This window comes from Mya arenaria, chromosome 9 (assembly GCF_026914265.1).
Source record: "Mya arenaria isolate MELC-2E11 chromosome 9, ASM2691426v1".
In the NCBI taxonomy this organism is placed as follows: domain Eukaryota; kingdom Metazoa; phylum Mollusca; class Bivalvia; order Myida; family Myidae; genus Mya; species Mya arenaria.
The window spans coordinates 31,023,936-31,046,255 of NC_069130.1; the positions used below are offsets into that span (position 1 = coordinate 31,023,936).

The 22,320-nt window shown below is 37.5% G+C and overlaps 1 protein-coding gene across 4 annotated transcripts in view; it reads right to left on the reverse strand.

Moving 5' to 3' along the window:
* Nucleotides 1-354: 354 nt before the first annotated feature.
* The window catches only part of LOC128246970 (msx2-interacting protein-like), an 82,551-nt gene continuing 60,585 nt past the window's right edge, over nt 355-22,320 (reverse strand). For 3 of the 4 annotated variants that reach the window (XM_052903641.1, XM_052965545.1, XM_052903642.1), the window contains 8 exons: nt 11,560-21,436; nt 10,906-11,313; nt 10,576-10,708; nt 10,104-10,285; nt 7,147-7,902; nt 4,673-4,876; nt 4,307-4,465; nt 355-4,119 (listed from right to left, as the gene is read on the reverse strand). In XM_052903641.1, the coding sequence (XP_052759601.1) occupies nt 3,988-4,119; nt 4,307-4,465; nt 4,673-4,876; nt 7,147-7,902; nt 10,104-10,285; nt 10,576-10,708; nt 10,906-11,313; nt 11,560-21,436 (11,851 nt within the window). In that variant the 3' untranslated portion in view covers nt 355-3,987. The remainder of the gene's footprint in view (nt 4,120-4,306; nt 4,466-4,672; nt 4,877-7,146; nt 7,903-10,103; nt 10,286-10,575; nt 10,709-10,905; nt 11,314-11,559; nt 21,437-22,320) is intronic. The other variant, XM_052903640.1, reaches the window with a different exon arrangement.

Consider the following 22,320-nt stretch of genomic DNA (forward strand, 5'->3'; position numbering starts at 1 on the left):
GGAATATTTGAGAAAAAACGCAATGCATAAAATAATGTTTTCAACATTTGACTGAAGAACTTAGCCTACACTGTAGGATTAGGTTTCAATTTTAAGAAGCGGTGTCCATTACCATAATGCAATCCAAGTCCTCTATCAACTCTTACTATACCAAGTTTGAATGCAATATTGTCAACCCTTACTAAGTTATTCACTATCAACTGATATTTAAGGCACCAAAAATTATTTGGTACCATAGGTAACGCTACCATCTCAACAATGACATACGTCATTCTTATAGCTGTCACTTTTGCGAAAATCAGGTTAACAACACACTTCAACAGATTGTTGAAACAACAAACAACAAACTCACACTGTAATTGTTAACATTTTTAATCAGTTTTCTTCAGTGAGACAAAGACATGAGGTCAAACAACCTCCAACATGAAAATATTCAACATTATTTCCATGGTAACAAATAAGCAATAAACATTTAAAACTTTGAAGTTTGAATTAGTTTACACTGCAACAATCCGATATCCTCAAGTTCTAGAATTATGCACAAACTTCAATATCTAAATTTAAATATTTAATTGTTACCATGGTGATCAATGTTATTCAAAGAAAATCCCAGAACTTGGGATGAAAATCACAAGAAGCTGATCTATTTACAAAACATTTTAGGTATGTACAGTATTTACAATAGTTATTCTCTCTATATATACACAGTATACAAACAAATATACACACAAATCATTTTTTTTTAAAAAGCTTATGTTCCAAAATTAACGACTGCTTACAACAATAACGATCAAAATGATACGCAGAAGCTTTTAACAACAAATTTATACCATAAACAAATCAACATTATGTATTTGTCAATAATATTATAGTACATATCATCAGCCTAAGAGTCACAAAACAAAAAATGAATAACTATATATGCATTTTATCATGATTATATTTTGTTCAACGTCATACATGTGTTATGGTATCTTTTATTTGATACAGTAAAATGCTTTAAATAGTGTAAGGGGTATGAAATAGCACTTATATATAGCTTCAATATGATAAATAATTAAACAGGTGTTTTTATGATTCACTGCATCTACAGTTATAAAAACAACATTGAAAACTGTTCTCAGTCTGAATATGGTTTTATATGACCATTTCAGCTTTCTTTGAATTATTAAATGATAACAAAATCTTTTAATTAATTGTCAACAAACAATTAAAGAAAAAGCGGATCTGGTTTCAGAGACATACAGATAAAATGAACCATTCATTCAAGCATCCGCCATGTCTGAGATCAAATATTTGTCCACATTTTTTTATTAGCATTGCACATAAAAGTTTTTTTCTATAAAAATACACTGTGAATGAAAAACACTGTAGTTACAGTAATAGTCTACACAGATTAACAAATGTAAGAAACAGCACATGTATGACAATGTCACATGTAACACAAACACAACACTACAAAGAAAAATGCCCTATTTCAAACATCACTTACAGTAAGATTTGTTGTTGTTTTTCTTCTCTACAAATAAGTTGAAGATTTTGTTTATGTATCAACAATTAACCAAATTTTAAGAATACCTTTTGAATAACTGAACCACTATTCAAGAATCAATTTAAGAAATTTTATTTTTCTTTTAAATTAAACTGGGCCTTTCACAAAAAAACACAAGGACAAACTAATTCTAATCATAATACTGTATAACATGTACCAATATCATGTTGCCATTTTCTCTAAGAGAACATAGATACAAGCTATGAATTCATTATGTGCCAAGTATAATTTGTTCTCTGATAAAAGATGTAGATGATATTAAGCTGAAGAACTTGAAGTTCAAGTACTATTTAATTTACTATGTGAAGTGCTAAAAATTAGAACAGCTGAACTGCCAGTGCTGTGGGACAGATCACCAACTTTAAGTGCTTCAAACCTTCAAGAAAAATGGCAACATGTACAATGAAAATGTTATGGTGAGAGTTAACTTCTAGCTGCCTTAATTTTAATTCAAACAAGTCAAAACAATGCAATGAAAACATTCAAACTTTTAACTTCACAATTTCACACAATAATGTCATTTCAATTGTAATGTAAGATGTAAGGAAAAATAATACAGTTGTTTTTAGAAAGCAACAAGTCCTTCCTGTGCCCAGCACAAAAGTTAAAGCATATTACAAGCAAGTAAATTTCTTTCAAAATTCCAAACCCTAAAACATCTAAAACAAAATATGCACAGCAAAATGTAATTTTGTGATATTTCCAGCTTTTTTCACATTTAAAATGAACAAAAATAAATTACATTAAGGGCTTTCCACAGTGCAAAAGTGGGTTGGGAAGATCAAAATTTAAAATGTTGCAAAAGATCATGTTTTATTTAGTTTTGAGGAAGAAGCTTTTTTGGGAGTAAAACAAACGTTCTTGGTGACATGTTATGGGTTAGAAAAGAGTTGACCAAATTTTACAAAGAATTACTTTATCAGATTTTGGATAAAAAGCATTCACATTTTTTCGGAAAAGTTTGTCGACATTATAACTTTGTTCTTGTGCCAAAATGTCCCAGACTACATGTTTTAAGAGTTCTTGATGATAACTTTTCAAATAAGGAATTAATTTAATAAAATAGTGAAAAATAGTGGATGAAATTAATTTCCTGGTAACAAAAATGCAAATATCTTTTATAATTTGGCAATTTTAATACAAAAACATACATGTTTGCATTATTTAGTAAAGATATCTTCGGAAAAATGTAAATGCTTTTTAAGTGGAAATTTGATAAAATATTCTTTCGTAAAATTTGCTCAACTTCTCATTACACCAACACATTTTGCATGGGATATATGAATTAAGCATGCTAAATATTAAACTCAAACTAAATAAAAATTGAATTTTTCAAACAAATTTTAGCTTTGGTCCTTCAAATGACGTTTCCAATGTGGAAGGCCCTCAAACACTGCTTATTTTTCGAGATTAAATCTTTCAATAAATTGTTTAAAGTTTAAACATGAACAGCACTGTAAAACACAAGAAAATGTTCCTTAATAAACACTTTTTATTTGTTAAGTAAATTTATTTAGGCAAAAACTCCCTACAGGTTAAGCCTAGAGGTTTTAAATGATAACACTACTATAAGCATTTTCACACTTCTAAATCTCAAATCTCACCATTAAGCTCCACAATGTCTTTTCTCATGTTTTCACTTAATCATGAAGAAAATAGCACATTTTACATATGTTATCCCAAATGCAAACTAATCCCACTGTACCACAATAACACCACTATATTTCACTGCCAAGTATGTAAATTTTTATGTTTTTTTTTCTTGGATTATTTGTTTGCACATTACAATATAAACTAGATGGATTGTTGAAGTTGCTCATTCCACATATAATCCTCAAATAGCCTTTCAATGGTAAACAACAGTTTATAGCCGGTATTCAGTTTGACAACATTGGGAATTTCACAATGGCTACAACATCAACACAATACAAAGTTCAATTTACTACAATTAGTTGGAACAGTCTACGATCATGTATTAAATGTATGTGGCTAGCATAATACATGTATTGTCTATACGCATGACTTTTGTGGTGATTCCCTTGTCTACATCACCTTTAGTATTTTCACCAATATCCAGTGTTTTCCTGACATCAAAAATCAGTTATAATATAAGCAATATCCAGTGTTATGCTTCAATCAAGTGTTTCATAAATATCCAACAGTTCTTGATCCTATTGAAAGTGAATTAAGTTGCACTACGAAACATGTGCTTGGAGGACATTCCACTATGCTTCAGTTGCATTGATGACATTTCGATGATAAACAGTTGCGATGATGACATTCCACTATGCAACAGTTGCGATGATGACAGTCTACTATGCAACAGTTGCGATGATGACATTCCACTATGCAACAGTTGCGATGATGACATTCCACTACGCAACAGTTGCGATGTCGACATTACACTACACAACAGTTGCGATGATGACATTCCACTATGCAACAGTTGCGATGATGACAATCAAATGTGCCAGATCCTTGACCTGATACAGAAGATCAAAACCGAGCCGTTGAAGAGTTGTCTGGGAGAAGTCGCATGGAGGGAAGATATGCACCACATAGGCAGGCTGAAATCATAATTTTTAGAATTAGTTTTCCAAATGAAATTTCTGTATGTCATGAAAACCATATAATGTTTTATGTTGATTATTCCACTTGCATGCTCTTCTTATTTTTTCTATGAATAAGACAGTGTTGATAACAGTATAGACTGATAAGTTTTCGTTCCCTGTGAAATAATGGAGGCCCACCAACCTGTTGTGAGCCTGGATCTGCTACATTCACGATGCCGGCAGCCTGTTTTTGCTGCAGGTACTGTATAAAGCCAGTGGACATGGCACGGGTCTGCTGGTATATGTCTGTGTGGTCACGACCACAAGGCAGGGCCAGCATCATACAGTAGTCCTTCTCCAACTGTGAATGAAACATATAGTGTGATAAAAATATCTGTCTTATAATCCTACTTCTCTTGTATGAAACAAACCCATCTAATTATTATGGGCTATAAATATTGCAGTAGGTAATACATAAAGGCTGTGACATTCAAATGAAGATATAACTGGTTGTTAAATCCAATATGGCAAAAAGCAAAGCCCACAACTCAAAGAATTTAATGCTTACCTGCATGCGTTTCTCAACACCCTCCAGCTGAGTTTGTTCCAGCCTCATTCTCTGTGCAATGCGTAGGGGCTGGACAGTGCCGTCCTGGGCCGGCTGGGGCAGGGACATCTTCACGAGGGGCTGGAACCCGGAGATAAAGTGCATCTGTACCACACACTGGTCATTCTTAAGACCGAGTACACCCTGCCACATGACCGGGTAACGCTGCAATACAACAGGCCATCATTGAAACACCATGCTTTCAGTAAAAACTTTCACATTTCCAATAACATCAATAAAGCAACAGCATGATAGATGAATCTCATGAACAGGGACTGGAAGCATAATGCAAACAAGAGAAAGTTACAGCCCTGACACGATAATCTATACTTTATGTCATTATATGCAGCATTCCATTGTGAATAAACACCTAAGTGTGACCTTGACCTAAGAGCTAGGGACACGGTTCTTGCACGCGACACATGTGGCAAGTTATTTTAAAATCTGTCCAGACAAGGGAAAGTTACAGCCCGGACACGAGTTATTGAGCCGGACACACTGACGGACGGACGGTGTGATTCTAATATGGGGCATAAAAAACAAACTTGTACAGCTATGTTGGACCTCATAACGCTGGTTTTTATTTCCTACAGTACTGTTCAAGCATATTCAAATTGACAAGCAATTTTGACAGTTTAAGCTGCACTCTCACATATACACCATATTTACAACTTTATTTTTTGTCTTGGAAAGAGCAAATTTTTGCGTAAATATCTGCAAACCAATGATACAAGACTGCTGACAAAAAATCAGATCGTAGATTTTCATATTTATGTTTGAAAATTAATGTTTTATGGCTTAACCTGTTACTAATGGTTTAGGAAAAATGCATAAAACATCAACTTTTGAACTAAAATATAAAAATCTGCGATCTAATTTGCTCGTTACAAGACAAAAAATAAAAAAGTGGTCAAAATGTTCAAACTGTGAGAGTGCAGCTTTAATATCCCCGGCAAAATTATTCATTTTCAATTATAAAAAATTATAAACTCATTTTTCAATAGAGAGTAATATTATAACTAGAGCTATCACTGAAGGTGATCAATACCCCCGAACACCGCCTCTCATTATGATTTATCAATGTATGAAGTTTTATGAAATTCCATCTAGTAGTTTTCAAGTTACTGTGCGGACAAAAGTTTGACAAAAAAAACACAGAAAAAGGCAATAACTCTGTAATTTGCTAAAATAGTGTAATGATTCATGTACACTGAACTCCTTCTCATTTTGCTGTACCATTGTATAAAGTTTTATTACATTCCATCCGGTAGTTTTCAAGTTATGCTCCGGACAAGAAATAAGTAACAAAGGGCAATAACTCTGTAATTGGCTGAAATAGAATTGCGGTTCCTGTACACTGCACTTCCTCTCATTTTGATCTATCACTGTATGAAGTTTTAATAAATTCCATCTAGTAGTTTGCAAGTTAATGTCTGGAAAAAAAATGACAGCAAAAAAAACAAATAAAGGGCAATAACTCAGTAATTAGCTCAAGTAGGGTAAGGTTCTTGAATACTGCACTTCCTCTCATTGTGCTTCACCATTGTATGAAGTTCCAATTAATTCCCTCCAGTACTTTTCAAGTTATACTCCGGACAATAAAAAAGTCACAAAGGGCAATAAAGTAATAGGCAAGAATAGAGTTATGGTTATTGTACAATGCACTTCCTCTCATTATGCTCTACCATTGTATGAAGTTTACTCCAATTCCACCCAGTAGTTTTTAAGTTATGCTCCGGACAAGGTAAATTGCAACGGACCGACCGACAAACCGACGGACCACAGGGTGACTCCAATATACCCCTTTCAAACTTTGTCGGGGATATAACTTATGTGTAATTGAACAATTCATTGATCCTTGCCATGCAACATCAAACTTTGGTGTTACAAATTTTAGTTTCTGATGATTTAATATTTATATACTCTGGATGGACAGTTAAGCTTGTTTCATAAATTAAAGGGCAATAATTCTTGCGTTACTGATCCAATAAAGAAAAAATATTGTGCATGCTCAGCCACACTATTGTAACATACTTTTCACTTAGGTTTCATTAATTTCTGTCAATTAGTTACTTAGAACGGATCTGGAGCTCTTTTTTCATGTTACTGATCTAATCTAAACTTATTTTGCACATGCATCAAAACTATGAAAATACAAATGTTTAATATTTTTGTCTATTGATTTCATTAATGGCTCTGGTCAGGCAAATTTTTAGTGTTTTTTTTTTACATATTTTAAGGGCAATAACACCCGAATTACTTACAAATTTTGCACATGCACACGGGTACTATGAATATACACACAAGTCTCATAAATTTCTGTACAAGTTAGTTATCGCTTCAGATAGAAGGACAAAACATCAAATCTATAGCCTTCCTTTGGTTTGGCCAGGTATAGCAAGTTCAAAACTATTAAAGCAAGTAGAACTTTTTACCTGCAAGAGTCCAAGCAGACTTCCGTCTCCAGGATGAGGGTCCCTGCTAGGGGGGCCCATGGTTTGACCCTGTGGAGCCCTATTCTGACCCCTCCCCTCCTGCTGCTGTTGACTTGGGGACATAGTGTGTGCAGCAGGTTGATTGGATGGTGGCCGACCAGTACCTCTAGAGGGCGGGCGACCATCAACCAGATGCTGGTGTTCCATTTGTTGCGCAAAGTGGGCTAAATGTCCAGGAATCATATATGGTGGTCCATGACCAGGGATAAGGTGTGGTTCACGCATCAGAAGGCTGGGTGGATAGGCTGGCAGTAGGCCATTTTGTTGCAGACGCTGAAATTCAGCTTGTGTGTACATATGAGCAGCATCTGTACCTTGACCAGCTGCAGGGCTGAATGCACTCGCCTGGGATGAGCCAAGACGCAAATCTGCTGGATGATGACCAGCAAATTGCTGGGCAAACCTTGGATCTCTCGGATCAATAGCAGGACTCTGCGGATGTTTTCCATTTGGACTTGGCGGTCTCGGCTCAACAAAAGGATAACCAATTCCTCGAATGGCTGGGGACTGTCGAGGGTCGGAGGTGTTGGAATGTGCTTCCCGTTTTTCCCTCTCTAGGCTCTCAGCTCTTTCCCGTTCTTTGTGGATCTGTACTTCCTTCTGTGCCTGAGCATGTAGTGCCTGCTCTCGCAGCTGCTGGTGCCGCTGCATTTCCTGCTGATGCTTTATCATCTCTTGTCGCTGTAGCTCCTGCATCTTGTAACAGACAAAAAACATTGCATTAAACAAGTTAAGTAAACCTAGGCCATAAGTTTAATTAGGATATGAACATTCAGGGTATTCACTTTGCTGAAATGAACTTTAAAAACACTGGCTCGGTCATTGTTTAATTATTTTATAATCATTTTATTATGAAAGTAAACAAGGAATATAACACATTGCAAAACCATTAAATAAACAATCTCTTCATATATAGCAGACTGCACTGCCTAGTGTGATGTCACTGAATAAGAATGACTAAAATCAGGTCTACATGACTGTCCTCCACAGGCTTTGATCATTAAATAAACAAAAAGAAGACAATCGCTGTTCACATTTCATAAGACCCAAGGATTTGATCACATTTTTGCAATGTACCATATTTCCCAGACTATAAGACGATCCGCTTATAAGACGACCCCCTAACTCTGCCCATGAAATCTGATGTTTTTGTCTCGACTCGTTTATAATACAGGTTCTATTTTTAAAGCAAATCAAGCACTTGAAATTCTCCAAGTCTGTGATAATGTTCAAGCTAAACAGTCAATTATCAACTAAATTTGTTCATTTGCTTAGGATTATTGATTTTTATTTTCCGATCGTATGGTATGTTTTAACCAGCCTAGACGCATTCTTAGGAGTTCGATGGGTTCATACGGTATTTGATTGACCTATTTAAATACAAACCATTGCAGTGCACCTTTGATCTTTACACAGCTCATGCTGTGTCGTCACAAATTGTACTGTTTGATCTGCAGCCGACAAACACAACACATTTCATTACATGTGTTAATAAGTTAAATTTTCGCAGGTGTTTGTTTGGATTGCAGTTGATGGGACTTAAATTTTGAGAAATAAATAACCATTGATGATTGCCGATACATACGCAAAGCCTAATAGTAAGGAAAAAGTAAGTTTTATTTACGACATAAAAAAAAATAACAATTCAATTTTTAAAATATTTTGTTCAAAATATTTTTATTTTAAAGGTAGCAAAATATGTCTCCAGTGATAAACTACGTGTTTGGACCGATAACAAGCGTTATATCGAGTGTTCATCGTAGCGAAACAAAGCAGATGGTCGTCTTAATCCGATGGGTGTGATCGTAACATTTTTATTGGGGTGTCATCAACAGACAATAAATCAATCAGTCGAATACCTTATGTTGAATATTCCTGATTCTGACTCTATTCTTTCTGAATTTCTTATAGCCTCGCTTATAAGACAGGCCCCCTACTTTAAGGTTAAAAATCGGGACCAAATTTCCCCGTCTTATAGTCGAGGAAATACGGTAAATGCTGTCACTAAGTTTTAGAGATGTGGAAATTCGAATGTGGTGCATTTGAGTCATGTCCTCAAAACAATAAAAAATGATAAGGAAAGCATTCAAGATTGCTTCTAATTTAAGGTAAATAATGAATGAAATGTGAAAACTCATTTTTTTTTGTGAAATTTGCAGGACACATTGTTATTTTTATGGGTCATCAATGTTTTGTGGTAGGTGATCCTGCTGGTCACCTCACGGCAGTGTTGAGCCCCCAAAAAATAATGTGAAATTGCAATCCTAAATCATTTGCAGTATCACAATGCACCAGGGGTGTGCTTTTCTTCAACTACATCATACAGCTTATGACATTCACTTGAGCAGTACTATATACTAATAAGACCAATGCCCCCAAAGTACCATCCAGTTCAATGGATAATGCAATTTCTTATATATATATGCCTACATTCATGAAAAGCTATTATAACTGAACATAGGTATTATTTATTTTCAAATCCCTCTGTTACAACCTAAACATGACAAACTGTTGTATATGCATTAGCAGCATTCAAAATGATAAACCGCAAGTGTGGCCATGACCTGCATGTGACATGTTGTCTCTATATACTCAACGCATTTGCTTAGTAATATTAAAATCCCTTTCTGCATGACAAAGCTACAGCCTGGAGTGGTTGATTTTAATATGCCCTCCTTTGGGGCATAACAATTTATTAAATGATATATTTGACAATTGACATTTATGGTATACAAAAAAATGTATAAATCATGTTTCCCATCTGAGTGATAAAATCTGACTTTCTGGAAGGTAGTGTAGCCCATACCCTTAGGTTGTTTTTTCCTATCTGAACAGAAGCACCTCACAGATACTTCTAATAAGACGCTTCTGCCAACTTGTCAAACAGCTGTTGTTACCTGTTGTTGCATGAATTTGTCGGTAGTTTTGGCTGTGTGTGTGGCCGGTTGGGCAGTTGGTCGGGTCAACTGGATGGCATGATCAGGCTGCTGCTGATGGGCAGATGGGGGCTGCTGGTGGGCTGGCCGTGGGGCAGGGCTCAACCTCGAGGATGGCTGTACTGTCGGACCATTTATGGACACTAAAGTTAATATCAGACATGATCTTGAATAGGTCTACACAATTACAAACTTATCTAAGTTGAAAAGTTGAATATATGACTACTTTGAAAAGTTTAATATATTACTACTGACAAGCATTCAAATGTTATACTAGCAATTCGATACTCTACCCCAAATCATTATCAAAAAAAGTCTGTCAGGCAATTTTAGATGCGGTATGTACCCAAATAGACTCTTCGCTCTAAATCTTACATTATCTTTTAACACAAAATTCTGTTCCACATATTTCTACACACATGTTAGCACTTACCCCATTGGTCTGGCCTGACGGAGAGCTGTGTAGTGTCAGAAGAGGTTCTTGGCCTGGGGTCCGGGGGGCTTTGACGTGGTGCGACCCCTCCACCCACCCACTTACCTCCTGCTGGGGCCTGTCTTTCAGCCGTCTGCAAAAAAATCAAAGGTTTGTCCAGACTAAACTAAATATATATTATTATCTTAACAATTGCATAATGGTAAGTTTAAACATACATGTCAATTGTTTTTTTCTTCAGCAGTAATTCATATGATAGTCAGTGGACCAAAATTTGTTAAAAAGTTATAATGGTTAACATTAACAATGGTGACCATCTAAATGTTGTACCTTAGCTACAGCAGGACTGGGAGCCCTTGGTGCAGCAGTCTGGTGTTGAGAAAAGCCATGAACCATATTGGGTGCAGTCTGAGCCACAGTGGGGGACTTGGTGGGAGGGAGGGGCGAGACACGCTGAGCCTGCTGTGGATTCCCACCAAGAACAGGCACTGGTCCTGGCATAGAAGTGCGTGACTCTACAGACATGGGTGGAACGCAATGTGGGGCTGGTTGTCGGGGGGTCTGTAACTGCCAGTTGTGTAGTGGGTGAGAGGCATGGGGAGGTAATCCTGCTGGTGCCTGCTGCTGTTGTGCCTGTAGGGCCAGCTGCTGTTTGATTTGCTGAGTGAGTTGGTTGGCTGCTTCTTGACTGCCTGGTAGAGGTGCATCCTTTGATATCTGGTTGCTGGTTGGCCTCTGCTAAACATACATTATCCAATAGTAGAAAGTGGCAGTGGTAAAACAGGACTGTAACAGTATCGGACAATAATACAATATCTCTTGTGTATTAAAGAGTAAATACTCATATAAATAAAGATGAAGTATTGAAAACCTGGTTTGTTAGATTGTTAGGAGTATGTATACAAAATAACTTAAAAGAAGAGACTTTTATTTACGTACACAAGAACCTTAAAGATTAAGATTAAGTAAATAATCATGACATACCTGTTGATCAACAGCTGCAACCTTCTTATTTGCTTGTGGGCCTTGTCCTTTGCCAGCTTTTGATGACTGCTTGGTTTGCTGGACTTGCTGCTGTTTGGCCATCTGTACCTGTTGTTCTGCCAGGGCCTGGGCTTGTTGGGCCTTCATCTGGGCCTGAAGCTGCTGATGCTTCAACAGCACCTCTGCATTAGCCATGGAGGCCAAAGCCTTTGGGTCCTGGCCAAGTTGTTGCTGCATAGCATGTATCTGAGCTGGTGTAAGGTGAGCAGGGAATTGCCCTGGTCGGATGGGTAAGCCTGCTGGATGCTGACCAGGTAATCCAAAAGGAGCACCTTGGGGCATCTGATGGTGCGCAACAAGTGGACCCCGTGGGCCCTGTTTGTCCCCTGGGGACGGCAGAGAGGGAATTGTCCGCTGGATTGCCCCTGGGGACAACAATGCCTGTTGTCCTGTCTGAACTCCTGGCCCAATTGTAACACCTGCCTGCAAAGCCTGCTGATGTTGTCTAAGCTGCTCATGTTGTTGCTGTAGCAATTTCAATTCTTCCAATTTCTTTGTCCGCTCATTTTGTTCCATTTCTCTCTGTTTCATCTCCTGCTCTTTCTTTTTTAGTTCTTGCTCTTTCAATTTCACGTGGTGTTCCTGTTGTCTTTGCAGCTCTGCTTGTTTCTGTTGGTCAATCACCTTCTGCTGTTCTAACAACTGTTCCTGAGCTAACTTATCAATCTGCTGCTGCTGTCTTTTCTGAAGCTCCGATATACTTGAAGAAACAGTTACTGTTTGGGTAATAGACGCTACTGTAGTCATACCTTGAACCACACCCAGAGCAGAGGTTACTGCAATACCTGGAACCAGGAAACCAGGGACTGCTTCCTTCAATGCCTCACCCATTAAGTTAGTTGGTTCCGTCTTGTGAGCCTCAGACACTGTAGAAGCAGAAGTGGAAGAGGCAGTAGATGGTGAAGTTATTGTAGCAGCTAATGATTGTGCCAACGTTGGAATAACAGTGGATATGATAGGTGATTGCAAAATGGTAGTTTTTACTTGAAGCTGGAAAGTGCTCTTGCCTGGGGATGGAGGATTCTTCAAAGGTGAGGGAGGTCTCTGAGCTTCAGAGGCAGAAACATTAACTGGAGGTCTGGAAGCTGGGGGTGACATAAGTGGTACATGACCAGCCACTTGGGGCTCTCCAATCTGAGCTGGAAAAGAAGGCTGTCCAATACCCATACCTGGTAACACGAGAGGCTGGGAGTATGGTATTGGAGGGCTATGGAGGGAATTCATCATTGGTGATTTCACATTGACCACTGGGGATTTTGCAATTGGCGATTTTATTGGTGACTTTACATCCGGTGATTTCATCATTTCTTCATCTTTACAGTTTTTGGAGTGCCTCCTTTTTTGTGGTTGTACTTGTTCAACAGCAGGTGTACCAGATTCCTCATCAGTGCTCTCAAACAAGCCCTTGGCAACATCATCAATGGTCTTATCTACATTACTTGCAATCTGTTCAGCTGATAGCCCATTTTCAGTTTCCTTCTGTATTTTGGCAAGCAAAGGATTTACCTTTTCAATGTCATTCTTTGGTCTACCCTCAAAGAAAGCTTTGAACAAAGGCTCGTCATCAGTAGCAGATTTAAGGTCTGTTTGCTCTTCTGGTTTAAATGTTGGTGAAAACAAGCCTTTCTTTTCCATTCCAAACACAATCTTTTGTTCTGGGCTCATAATACCCTTACTGTCAGGACTAGCAATAACAAGCTTTTCATCTTGCTTGTGCTCTGGACTAGAAAACATGCCTCTATCCGGACTCTGAAGAGCACTTTCTCCCTTCTTCCTCCTCTGGTAAGGTTTACGCTGCTTTGTAGCAGGAGTTACAGAGACCTGGACCGAGTTTGAACTTTGCTCATCATTGTCATCAAAGTCAAACACATTGCTACCAGCCTTGTTACATTTGTTCTCAGGCCCTTCATCAATGACAAGATTCTTTGGACCATTCAATCTGGGATCAAAGCTGTCAGATTTTGGTGATCTGGGGTCAAAATTGCTTCTTGGAGATCTTGGTGACAGTGTTCTTGTGCCTCTTGGAGAATTCTGTCTTGCAGTTGTTGCAATAAGACCTGCATCCTTGTTTTTAGGCTTGCGGCCTCTGCGTGACTTTACCTTAGTTATGTCAGTTGGACTGGTAATGTCGTCCGAAGTTGATCTTTCATCAGGAGACATCAAGTCAGAATCATGCCTCTGATCTTCTCTATCCATAAACAGGAGTTCTTCGTGCTTAGACCTCTCCATTTCAGAACTTTCACTGCTCAATGAATCTCTATTCAATTCACCATCTTTGTCTTGGCCTCTGTTGAAATTGCCAAAGATATTGTCAAGTTTATTTACAGCTGCCATTGCAGCAGCTGTTGCCATTTTTTCAGCCTTGGTCTGCTTTGGCTTTCTGGTTTTCTTCTGCTTGGCTTCAGGTTTTGGTGGATCAAAGTCGATTTGCAATCTGCCATCATCATCATCATCATTGTGAGTATCATCCAAAGAACTTGACATAACAGATGTAAAAGAATTTTCACTTAAAAGATCAAATGGTTTGCCATCAGACAATTTGCCGGCACTGTCATTTAGTAGACCTTCACCTTGTTCCGTTTTTGCTTTGCGGCCTTTGCGGCCTTTCTTGGCCATTCCTACTGCTGCTTCATTACTTTCCACTTCAGATACAGCAGGTGGTATATTTGGCAAACCTGGTGCAAAACCAGGTTGCAAGTAATTCTGGTCTAGCTGTGGAGTGGGTTCTACTGGTTCAGATATGGCATATGTTGGCATGCCATCAAGTAGAATACTTTCAACTGCCTTTGCAGTTTCATCACACTCATCATTTTCATTTACAATGGAATCAACAGCTTTCTCAGTTTCATCCTCTACATGGAGAGACACACCTTCATCTATCACAAGCTCATGTTCATTGGAAACCAAGGAAACAGGTGTATCAAATGGTACTATCTCAGTTTGAATAGTTTCAACAGTTTCGTCCTCTTTTACAAGATTTGAGACTGCTTCCTGAGTGAGATTGCCAGTATCTTTACTGCTATTTTTTTGCCCCTTGCGCTTCTTTGGCTTCCCTTTCTCAGTTTTTTCTTCAGGGGCTTGTTCAATTACAACTTCTGTAGTCTCCACAATAGGACAGACATTTCCCTCATCTTTGTAGTCTTGCTCATCAGGCTTGTATTCTATGTCAGTATTAATTCCTACAGCACTGTGATCATAATCTTCCTGATGTAATTTAGCATCATGTGAATTTTCTTTTGCAGTTTTCATATGTGATTCCTTTATAGGTGGTTTAGTACCCCTCTCCTCATCTTGAAAGTCAAATACATCTGAGTTAAGATCTTTTGGTAAGTCCTTACTTTTTCTCTCCATATTCTTTTTTTCAGAATCTGACAAGAACTCAAATTCAGAGAGATACTCAGGGTTTTTCTTCACTTTAGGTGATTCCTTCTTTTGCTCTTTTTTCTTTTTATTATCAGGAGATTTTATTGTGTCAAATACATTCCTATTGACTGCATTTTCAGCATCAGAATCTGGTATCCAGTTATCAGTCGTATCATTAGTCATAAGACCATGATCAAGAAAATCATTCTTAATCTGTTCCGTTCTATCTCTAGATGAGTCTCTACTGTCTTTGTCTTTGCTCTTCTTTTTCTTTTTACTTTCTTTTTTATGTTTCTTATTCTTGCTTTTCCCAGACAGGTCCAGTGATATATCTTTTAAAGTGGGAATATCATTTCTTACAGAATCAGCATCTAGCTTGAATAATGGCTCCTTAGTAATGTCTGTTAAGACTGGTGGTAAATTATCTTTGTTTGTCAAGTTACTGAGAAGTTTGTCATGTTCATATTCAGTATAAACTCTAGCAACCTCAAGCTTTGCCAAGTTTTGGAATGGGTGATCTTCATTTCTGAGTATATCAGGCATTTTATTATTTTTCTTGTGCAGTTCCGTTATTTCTTTGTTCTTCTGTTTTCTGATCTTTTCCAAATCATTGCTTAATATGTTTTTCCGGCTGAATTTTGAAACACTAGTATCTGAGAGATGGCTGTCACTGTCAAAACTATCCAAACAATTTTTGTGGTTTACCATTATAGAGCTTTTCTTTATCTTCACAAATGGCTTATCATCATTGTCCGAGGTAAACGAATCACTGATACTGTTCTTACGTACTGGCTCTTTAAAAAACGATTCATTCATTTCAGTTTTCTTTGGAAGCACAGAAGTTCTAGGTGGAGACATTGATCTAAACTCATCTTCTGTTTCACTCTCTTCTGAAGAAGTATAAATGGAACTTCCTCTTGGAATAGTCTTCCTATTCTTGTCTGGTTTGTTTGTAAGAAATGGCTTTTTCTTTGATTTTGGTGACAGCAAAATATCACTGTCACTATCAGAATCCGATAGCAAGCTGTTATCTGAATCATCAGAAAACAAATCTTTGAAACTAAGGTCTTTTCGTGGCAATTTCCTAGATTGATTCGAGTCTTTTTTGCCATTTCTTTGTGGTTTACTGTCCTTTCTGGAGGTTTTCTTGCAAGTTTTACCAACGGTTTTAGCTTTAGCATGCTGTGTAGCACTAGTTTTATTATCTGAGTCACTTATACTGTCAAACTCAAATTTATGGTCACTGTCTCTTTGAACTTCAGGCTTGTTTTTCTTATGAGTCATTGTTTTTTTGGCAGGATGTTTGTTAGCCATTTCTTCTTCTTCTTCTGAATCTGAGGAATAAATATCCAGTATTCGTTTCGGTTTTTTGATAGCTATTTTGTTCTTAGGAGGAGTTTTCTTCACTGGAACAACACCAGGATCTGTAGAACTTTCACTGTCATCGGATGAAAATACAAACTTTTTCTTGGTCTTCTGTGCACTGCTAGGCTTGCTTCTATCTTCATCTGAGGTGAACTCACTGCTCTCAGTAATATCACTAAGGCTTATGTTCTTCTTATGGTTTCTTTTGTATTCATGTAATAATTTCTTCTGTTCTTCCTGTTCTTTTTGATCATGGAGTTTCTTCTCTGTTGATCTTCTTTTTACTTTATCATACATAGACATGTATGGCTCATCAGAGAATTGGGCAAAGATTTTTAGATCTTCCTCAGTAAGACCACCACTAGCAACTGCAGGTTCTTTTTCTTTCTTGCTGGGTGTCTTTTCTTTAACCTTGCTTTCCATTTTAGGTTTTGATTCAGAATTTTTGCTGAATTTATCAGATTTTTGTTTATCATTATCCTTTGTTGATGGTTTTGATAATGTACTCGAGTTCTTACCTATTTCAGAATCCTTCTTCTTTTCTTCTTTTCGGGAAGATTCAGCCTTCTTTGAGTCATCTTTTTCAGTATCAGTCCTTTCAGATTTTGAATCATTTGAATGAATTTTAGGCTTGTCACCAGATTCTCCAGCTTTACTTTTAGACTTTGAATGATCAGGATCTTTATCTTTGTTTTCTTTCTCTTTACTTTTTGATTTTTCCTCTTTGCATTTTTCACTGCTAATTTTCTCTTTTGCTTTGTCAGAGGAGCTTTTCTTTTCAGTACTTTCTTTTCTATTAACATCCTTTGATTTATCAGGAGAATCTTTATTGTTTCTGTTGCTAGATTCATCTTTCTTCTTGTGCTCACTATGATCATCTTTGGGTTTCTTGTTTTCTTCATCCTTGTTTTTCTTAGAATCACTACTTTCTTCTTTCTGTTTCTTGTTGTTTTCACACTCCGCCTTCTTACTAGCACTACTTTCATCCTTTGACTTTTTACTTGATTTATGAGAGCTTTTGTGTTCTTTCTTTTGTTCACTGCTTTTCTTGTCAATCTTTCCCTTTTCTATCTTTTCCTTTTCTTTGTCAGTTCCACCCTTTTCACTGTCTTTTGATGATGATGTTGAAGCTGAAGAATGTTCCTTGAGTGTACCTTCTTTTGGTTTATCTTTCAAACTGTCTTTATTACTGTCACCCTCTTTATGTGATGATTTTGGTTTCTTTTCAGGTGATTTAGTGCTACCGTGTTTTTCATGTTTATGCTCCTTTTTCTCATGTTTTTCCTTCTTCTCTTTCTTTTCTCCACCCTTATCTTTTTCTTTTTCAGACTTCTCCTCCTTTTTCACTTGTTTCACCTTCTCACTACTTTTTTCATCTCTACTTTCCTTTAAACTTTTTTCATCTTTCTTCTCTTTATCTTTTTTTTCTGATTTCTTCTTCTTTTCTTCCTTAGATTCTTTCTTTTCATCTTTGGATTTCTTATCAGTGTCTTTCTTGTCTTTTTCAGACTTTGACTTATGCCGGTCTTTTTTATCATCTTTCTTTACGGATGAACTAGTACTTGCGCTGTTGCTTGGTTTATGTGATGATTCACTTTTCTTTTCTCCTTCTCTCTTTTCAACTTCTTTCTTTTTGTGTTTATCATCTTTATGACTAGAGTCTTTCTTATCCTTCTCCTTTGAAACCTTTTGTTTCTTATGACTTGGTTCTTTGGTGTCATCCTTTTCCGATTTTGAACTAGATGGTTTGTGTGAATGTTTTTCTTTTTCACTATGTGATTTATCAGCTTGTTTAGCACTGTCAGTGGATGTATCAACTTCTATTTTTACTGGACCACTTATATCTGATTCAGAGGACTTCTTCAGAATTCCTCTGATTTTAGGTTCCTGAGGTGACTCATTAACTGTACTTGTTTTGTCATCAGTTGATAAAATAGAAATGTCAGATGGATTTTGAATATCATTGTAAGTTTTATCTTTTGAACCCTCATTACTTAACATGCTGTTATCTGGTGAACAAAAGCCATTCTCTTTCTTGACTTTTTCAGGTTTCACACTGTCTTCACCACTGTGAATCAAGGGTTCTTCTTTGACAATTTCAGCCGACTTTTTGTCTTCTCTCGCCTCTTGCACCAATTTTGATTCCACTTTTTCAGATTTATTGTCCTTAGCTCCAGTATTCAGAGATTCATCCAAACTTGTATCAACACAATTTCTTAAGTCCATTTCATTCACACTTTCATCTTTCACTAAAATGTTTGCAGAGTCATTAGCATCAGACTTGTTTAAATCCAAACTATCATCAGTCTTGTGCATGATCGGTTTAGTCGAATCCAACTCTTCTTTTGAATTATAATCCAAGTGAGGTATTTTATTGTTAAGTAATGTGTTAAGTTTTGTCTGGTCCCTAAATTTCTCCTCTTCCTCATCACTTTTTTCATGCTCTTCAAGTTTATTTTCTGTAGTCTTTTCAAAAACACTCTGGTCATTAATACTGGACTCAAAACCGTAAAAATTACTTGAACTGACAACAGGGGGCTTGATAAAATTTACATTGTTTGTTACACTTGGAAAAGTTGTAGTCGTAGTTAAAGTTGGGAATGATCCGTTATTCCCTTGTCCAAGCCGGTCCAACAATGACCCAGGAACAGTCACCATTGGATTATCTCTAGGATCTAACTTATTCCAAGCACTGTAAGCCTTTGGTGAATTGTCATTAGTCAAAGAATTATCTTTGGTATCCAAAGAATCGTTAATTTGTCCTAGCCTTTTACTATCCTGGTCAAAGATACTTGATTTAGATAGCACTGTTTGCACAATTTCTGACTGTTCAGGTTTATCGGTAGTAGCCCCAGGCCCATCATTTCTTTTCTTGATCTTAAACTTGGAATATAGGGAGGAGACTGCAGGACTAGTTGACCCTTGTTGTGCAGGGGCAACAATAGGAGGGGAATAGTTTGTCAACACACATGAAGAAGAAACATTATTTCCCACTACACTGTCCATATCAGGTAAAATTTTAGGTGTAATAGCTGACACTGCTTGTGCTTTGTTCCATTTTTCATCAAGCAATCTAATTCTTTCCTCAATAGCTAAGTTATCTGATGCCAAATCAAGATCACTGTTGTTATCTGAAAAGCTGTCATCATCTTTTTTAGGTTCTGTCACTTTTGGTGGATCAGGTATTGAGTCCAAGCTATCAGCTTTGTTTTCATCTGGATCTATTTGTTCTGTTTCTTTCGGAAATCCAGGTGGAAGTTCACCACTGCCACTCTCTGAGTTAGTGTTTCCTTTGGAGTCAGAGCCAGACCCACTCGGAGACTGTGAAGGGGAATGTGTTTTGCTGCTGCTGCTTTGTGGTGAGAAACAGGGTGACTGTTCAGACCCGTTTGACCCGTTGTCGCCATGGTGATGTTGGGTGTGGTCATCATGGTGATCCCTGTACCGCTCTGGCGAGTGTCGTGGTGAAGGAAGGGGGGAAAACTGGATAAATTGAGCAAAGTCAGGAAGTGGTAAAACCATTGGACGTTCTATTCTGACTGGTGGTGTTCGAGGCCTAGGGTCGGCAGTTTCTGGGTCAGGCATATCATCATCTCCTAATGGAATTAATGGTGTTATATGGTGTTCCTTTTTATGCTTACGTCGCCTACCTTTTGTCTCGCCTTGCTCTTTATTATTGTCACTACCTGATGATGTTCGCCTAGTTTCCTCACGTGTCTGCGCTGCAAACACATCACTTTCCAGTCTAGCATCCAAACTGGACATTGGTCGCGATTTGGAGGAATACATATCCCTCTGTGTACTTGTCTGTCTTTGTAAATCCATTCGTTCATCATCACTGCTAAATCCATGATCATCCTCAAGTCTAGAGCGATAAGACCGAGATCTGTTATCACTCTCACTGTCCATTTTCCTTCTTTTCTTTGGCATATTATATCCAGGAGAATTATAAGTATCCTCTTCACTATAATCCAACTTACTGTCACCCAAAGATTTAGACTTTTTAATATCCCTGAGTTCTTTTTTCCGTGATTTCTCATCTAACTTTTTGAGTTTCTCTTTTATTTCCAGCTTTGTTATAGGATCTGCCCGATGATATTTAGCCTCCAGGCGAGCTTTCTTGGAAGAAACATACCTAGAATCGCCATCACTATCACTATCCTGTATGTTTAATTTTTGTAATAGTTTCTGTTTTTCCCGGTGTAATTTAGCCAGTTCAGCTTCTGTAAGGGTGGATGGGTCAATATTATCACTAGAACTGCTGGAACTTGGACTATCTTTAATACCAGTTCTCTCATTTAATTCAGAACGCAAGCGTGCAACTTCGGAAATTAAGCCCCGAGCACTCTTTTCACGATCATACTCATAAATAGAATCAGTCCGGCTACCACGACTGTGCTGCCTTTCTAAACGTGGAGAGAGCTGGTCATAGGAACGTTTTCTGCTCATCCTCTCCTCGGATTTCAAGTCAATTTCTTTACGTAATCCCATATTTACAAGCACGCCACTTTTTCTTTCACCTTCTAAACTACTTGGTCTCTTGTAAATCCGATAGTCTGAAGGACTGTGATCACTATGATAAAATGGCTCATCAGTAGGAGATGGAGAAGTCTGAGATCTATAAGATAGCGGCAAATCTTTGGTTTTTTGTTTCATTTTCATCGTCGCTATTGTCGGAGACCTGCTCCTACTGCGACGCCGCATTAACTCTGATTGAAGCCTGTATCTCTGCTCACTGTCACTACTGTGAGAACGATCTCGTGATCGACTCCCAGCCTCAAAGTATTTTTCCTTAAAATAGTAGCGTTCATCACTTGGAGTTCGTTTATACATTTTAAAGTCTTCACTGGCAATGTCTAAATCACGATCGCTTCCAGGACTGGGGCTTCTGTAAGTGGTGTAACGTGCTGGTGGATCGTAAGGATCAAACTCTTGGCCAGTTTGTGAACGACCCTCGTAGAAATTCTCGTACATGCCTGGACTCTGGGATCGCTCCTGTCTGTGCTGCTGACTCTGACCGTACTCCTGGAGTTGACGCTCGTATGAGTCTTCTTCCATAAATGCACTTCCTGTTCCGAATTCATCCATCCTGGAATGATAACAGGCAAAGATTTCACTTCATGTTAATAATTATACACAATTTCACAAAACTAATGCAGAACATTCATTTATAGCAAAGCGATGAACAAACCCAGTTTAAACTTTAACAAATTGCAACAAAGTCAATGGAGAAAGCATCACCATTTCATTTTTTTTGTAAGGAATATTAAACTGGAATTAGGTTTACTATCAATCAGGCTTTCTAAAGTAGATGTGAAGTGTTAGTTGGAGAAGTTCCCAATGTAACATTGGTATATTCCACAATGGTTTGGAATCGAAGAATTGGTGTATTCCACAATGTTTTGGCATGGAAGAATTGGTGTTTTCCACAATGTTTTGGCATGGAAGAATTGGTGTATTCCACGTTTTTGCATGGTAGAATTGGTGTATTCCACAATGTTTAGGTATAGTAGAATTGGTGTATTCCACAATGTTTTGGTTTGGTAGAATAAGTGTATTCCACAATGTTCTGGTTTGGTAGAATTATTGGTGTATATGGCAATGTTTTGGTATGGAATAATTGGCATGGAGGAATTGGTGTATTCCACAATGTTTTGGTATGGAAGAATTGGTGTATTCCACAATGGTTTGGTATGGAAGAATAAGTGTATTCCACAATGTTTTGGTATGGAAGAATTGGTGTATTCCACAATGTCTTGGTATGGGTGAATTGGTGTATTCCACAATGTTTTGGTATGGAATAATTGGTGTATTCCACAATGGTTTGGTATGGAAGAATTTGTGTATTCCATAATATTTTGGTATGGAAGAATTGGTGTATTCCACCACAATGTTGTGGTATGGAAGAATTGGTGTATTCCACAATGGTTTGGTATGGAAGAATTGGTGTATTCCACAATGGTTTGGTATGGT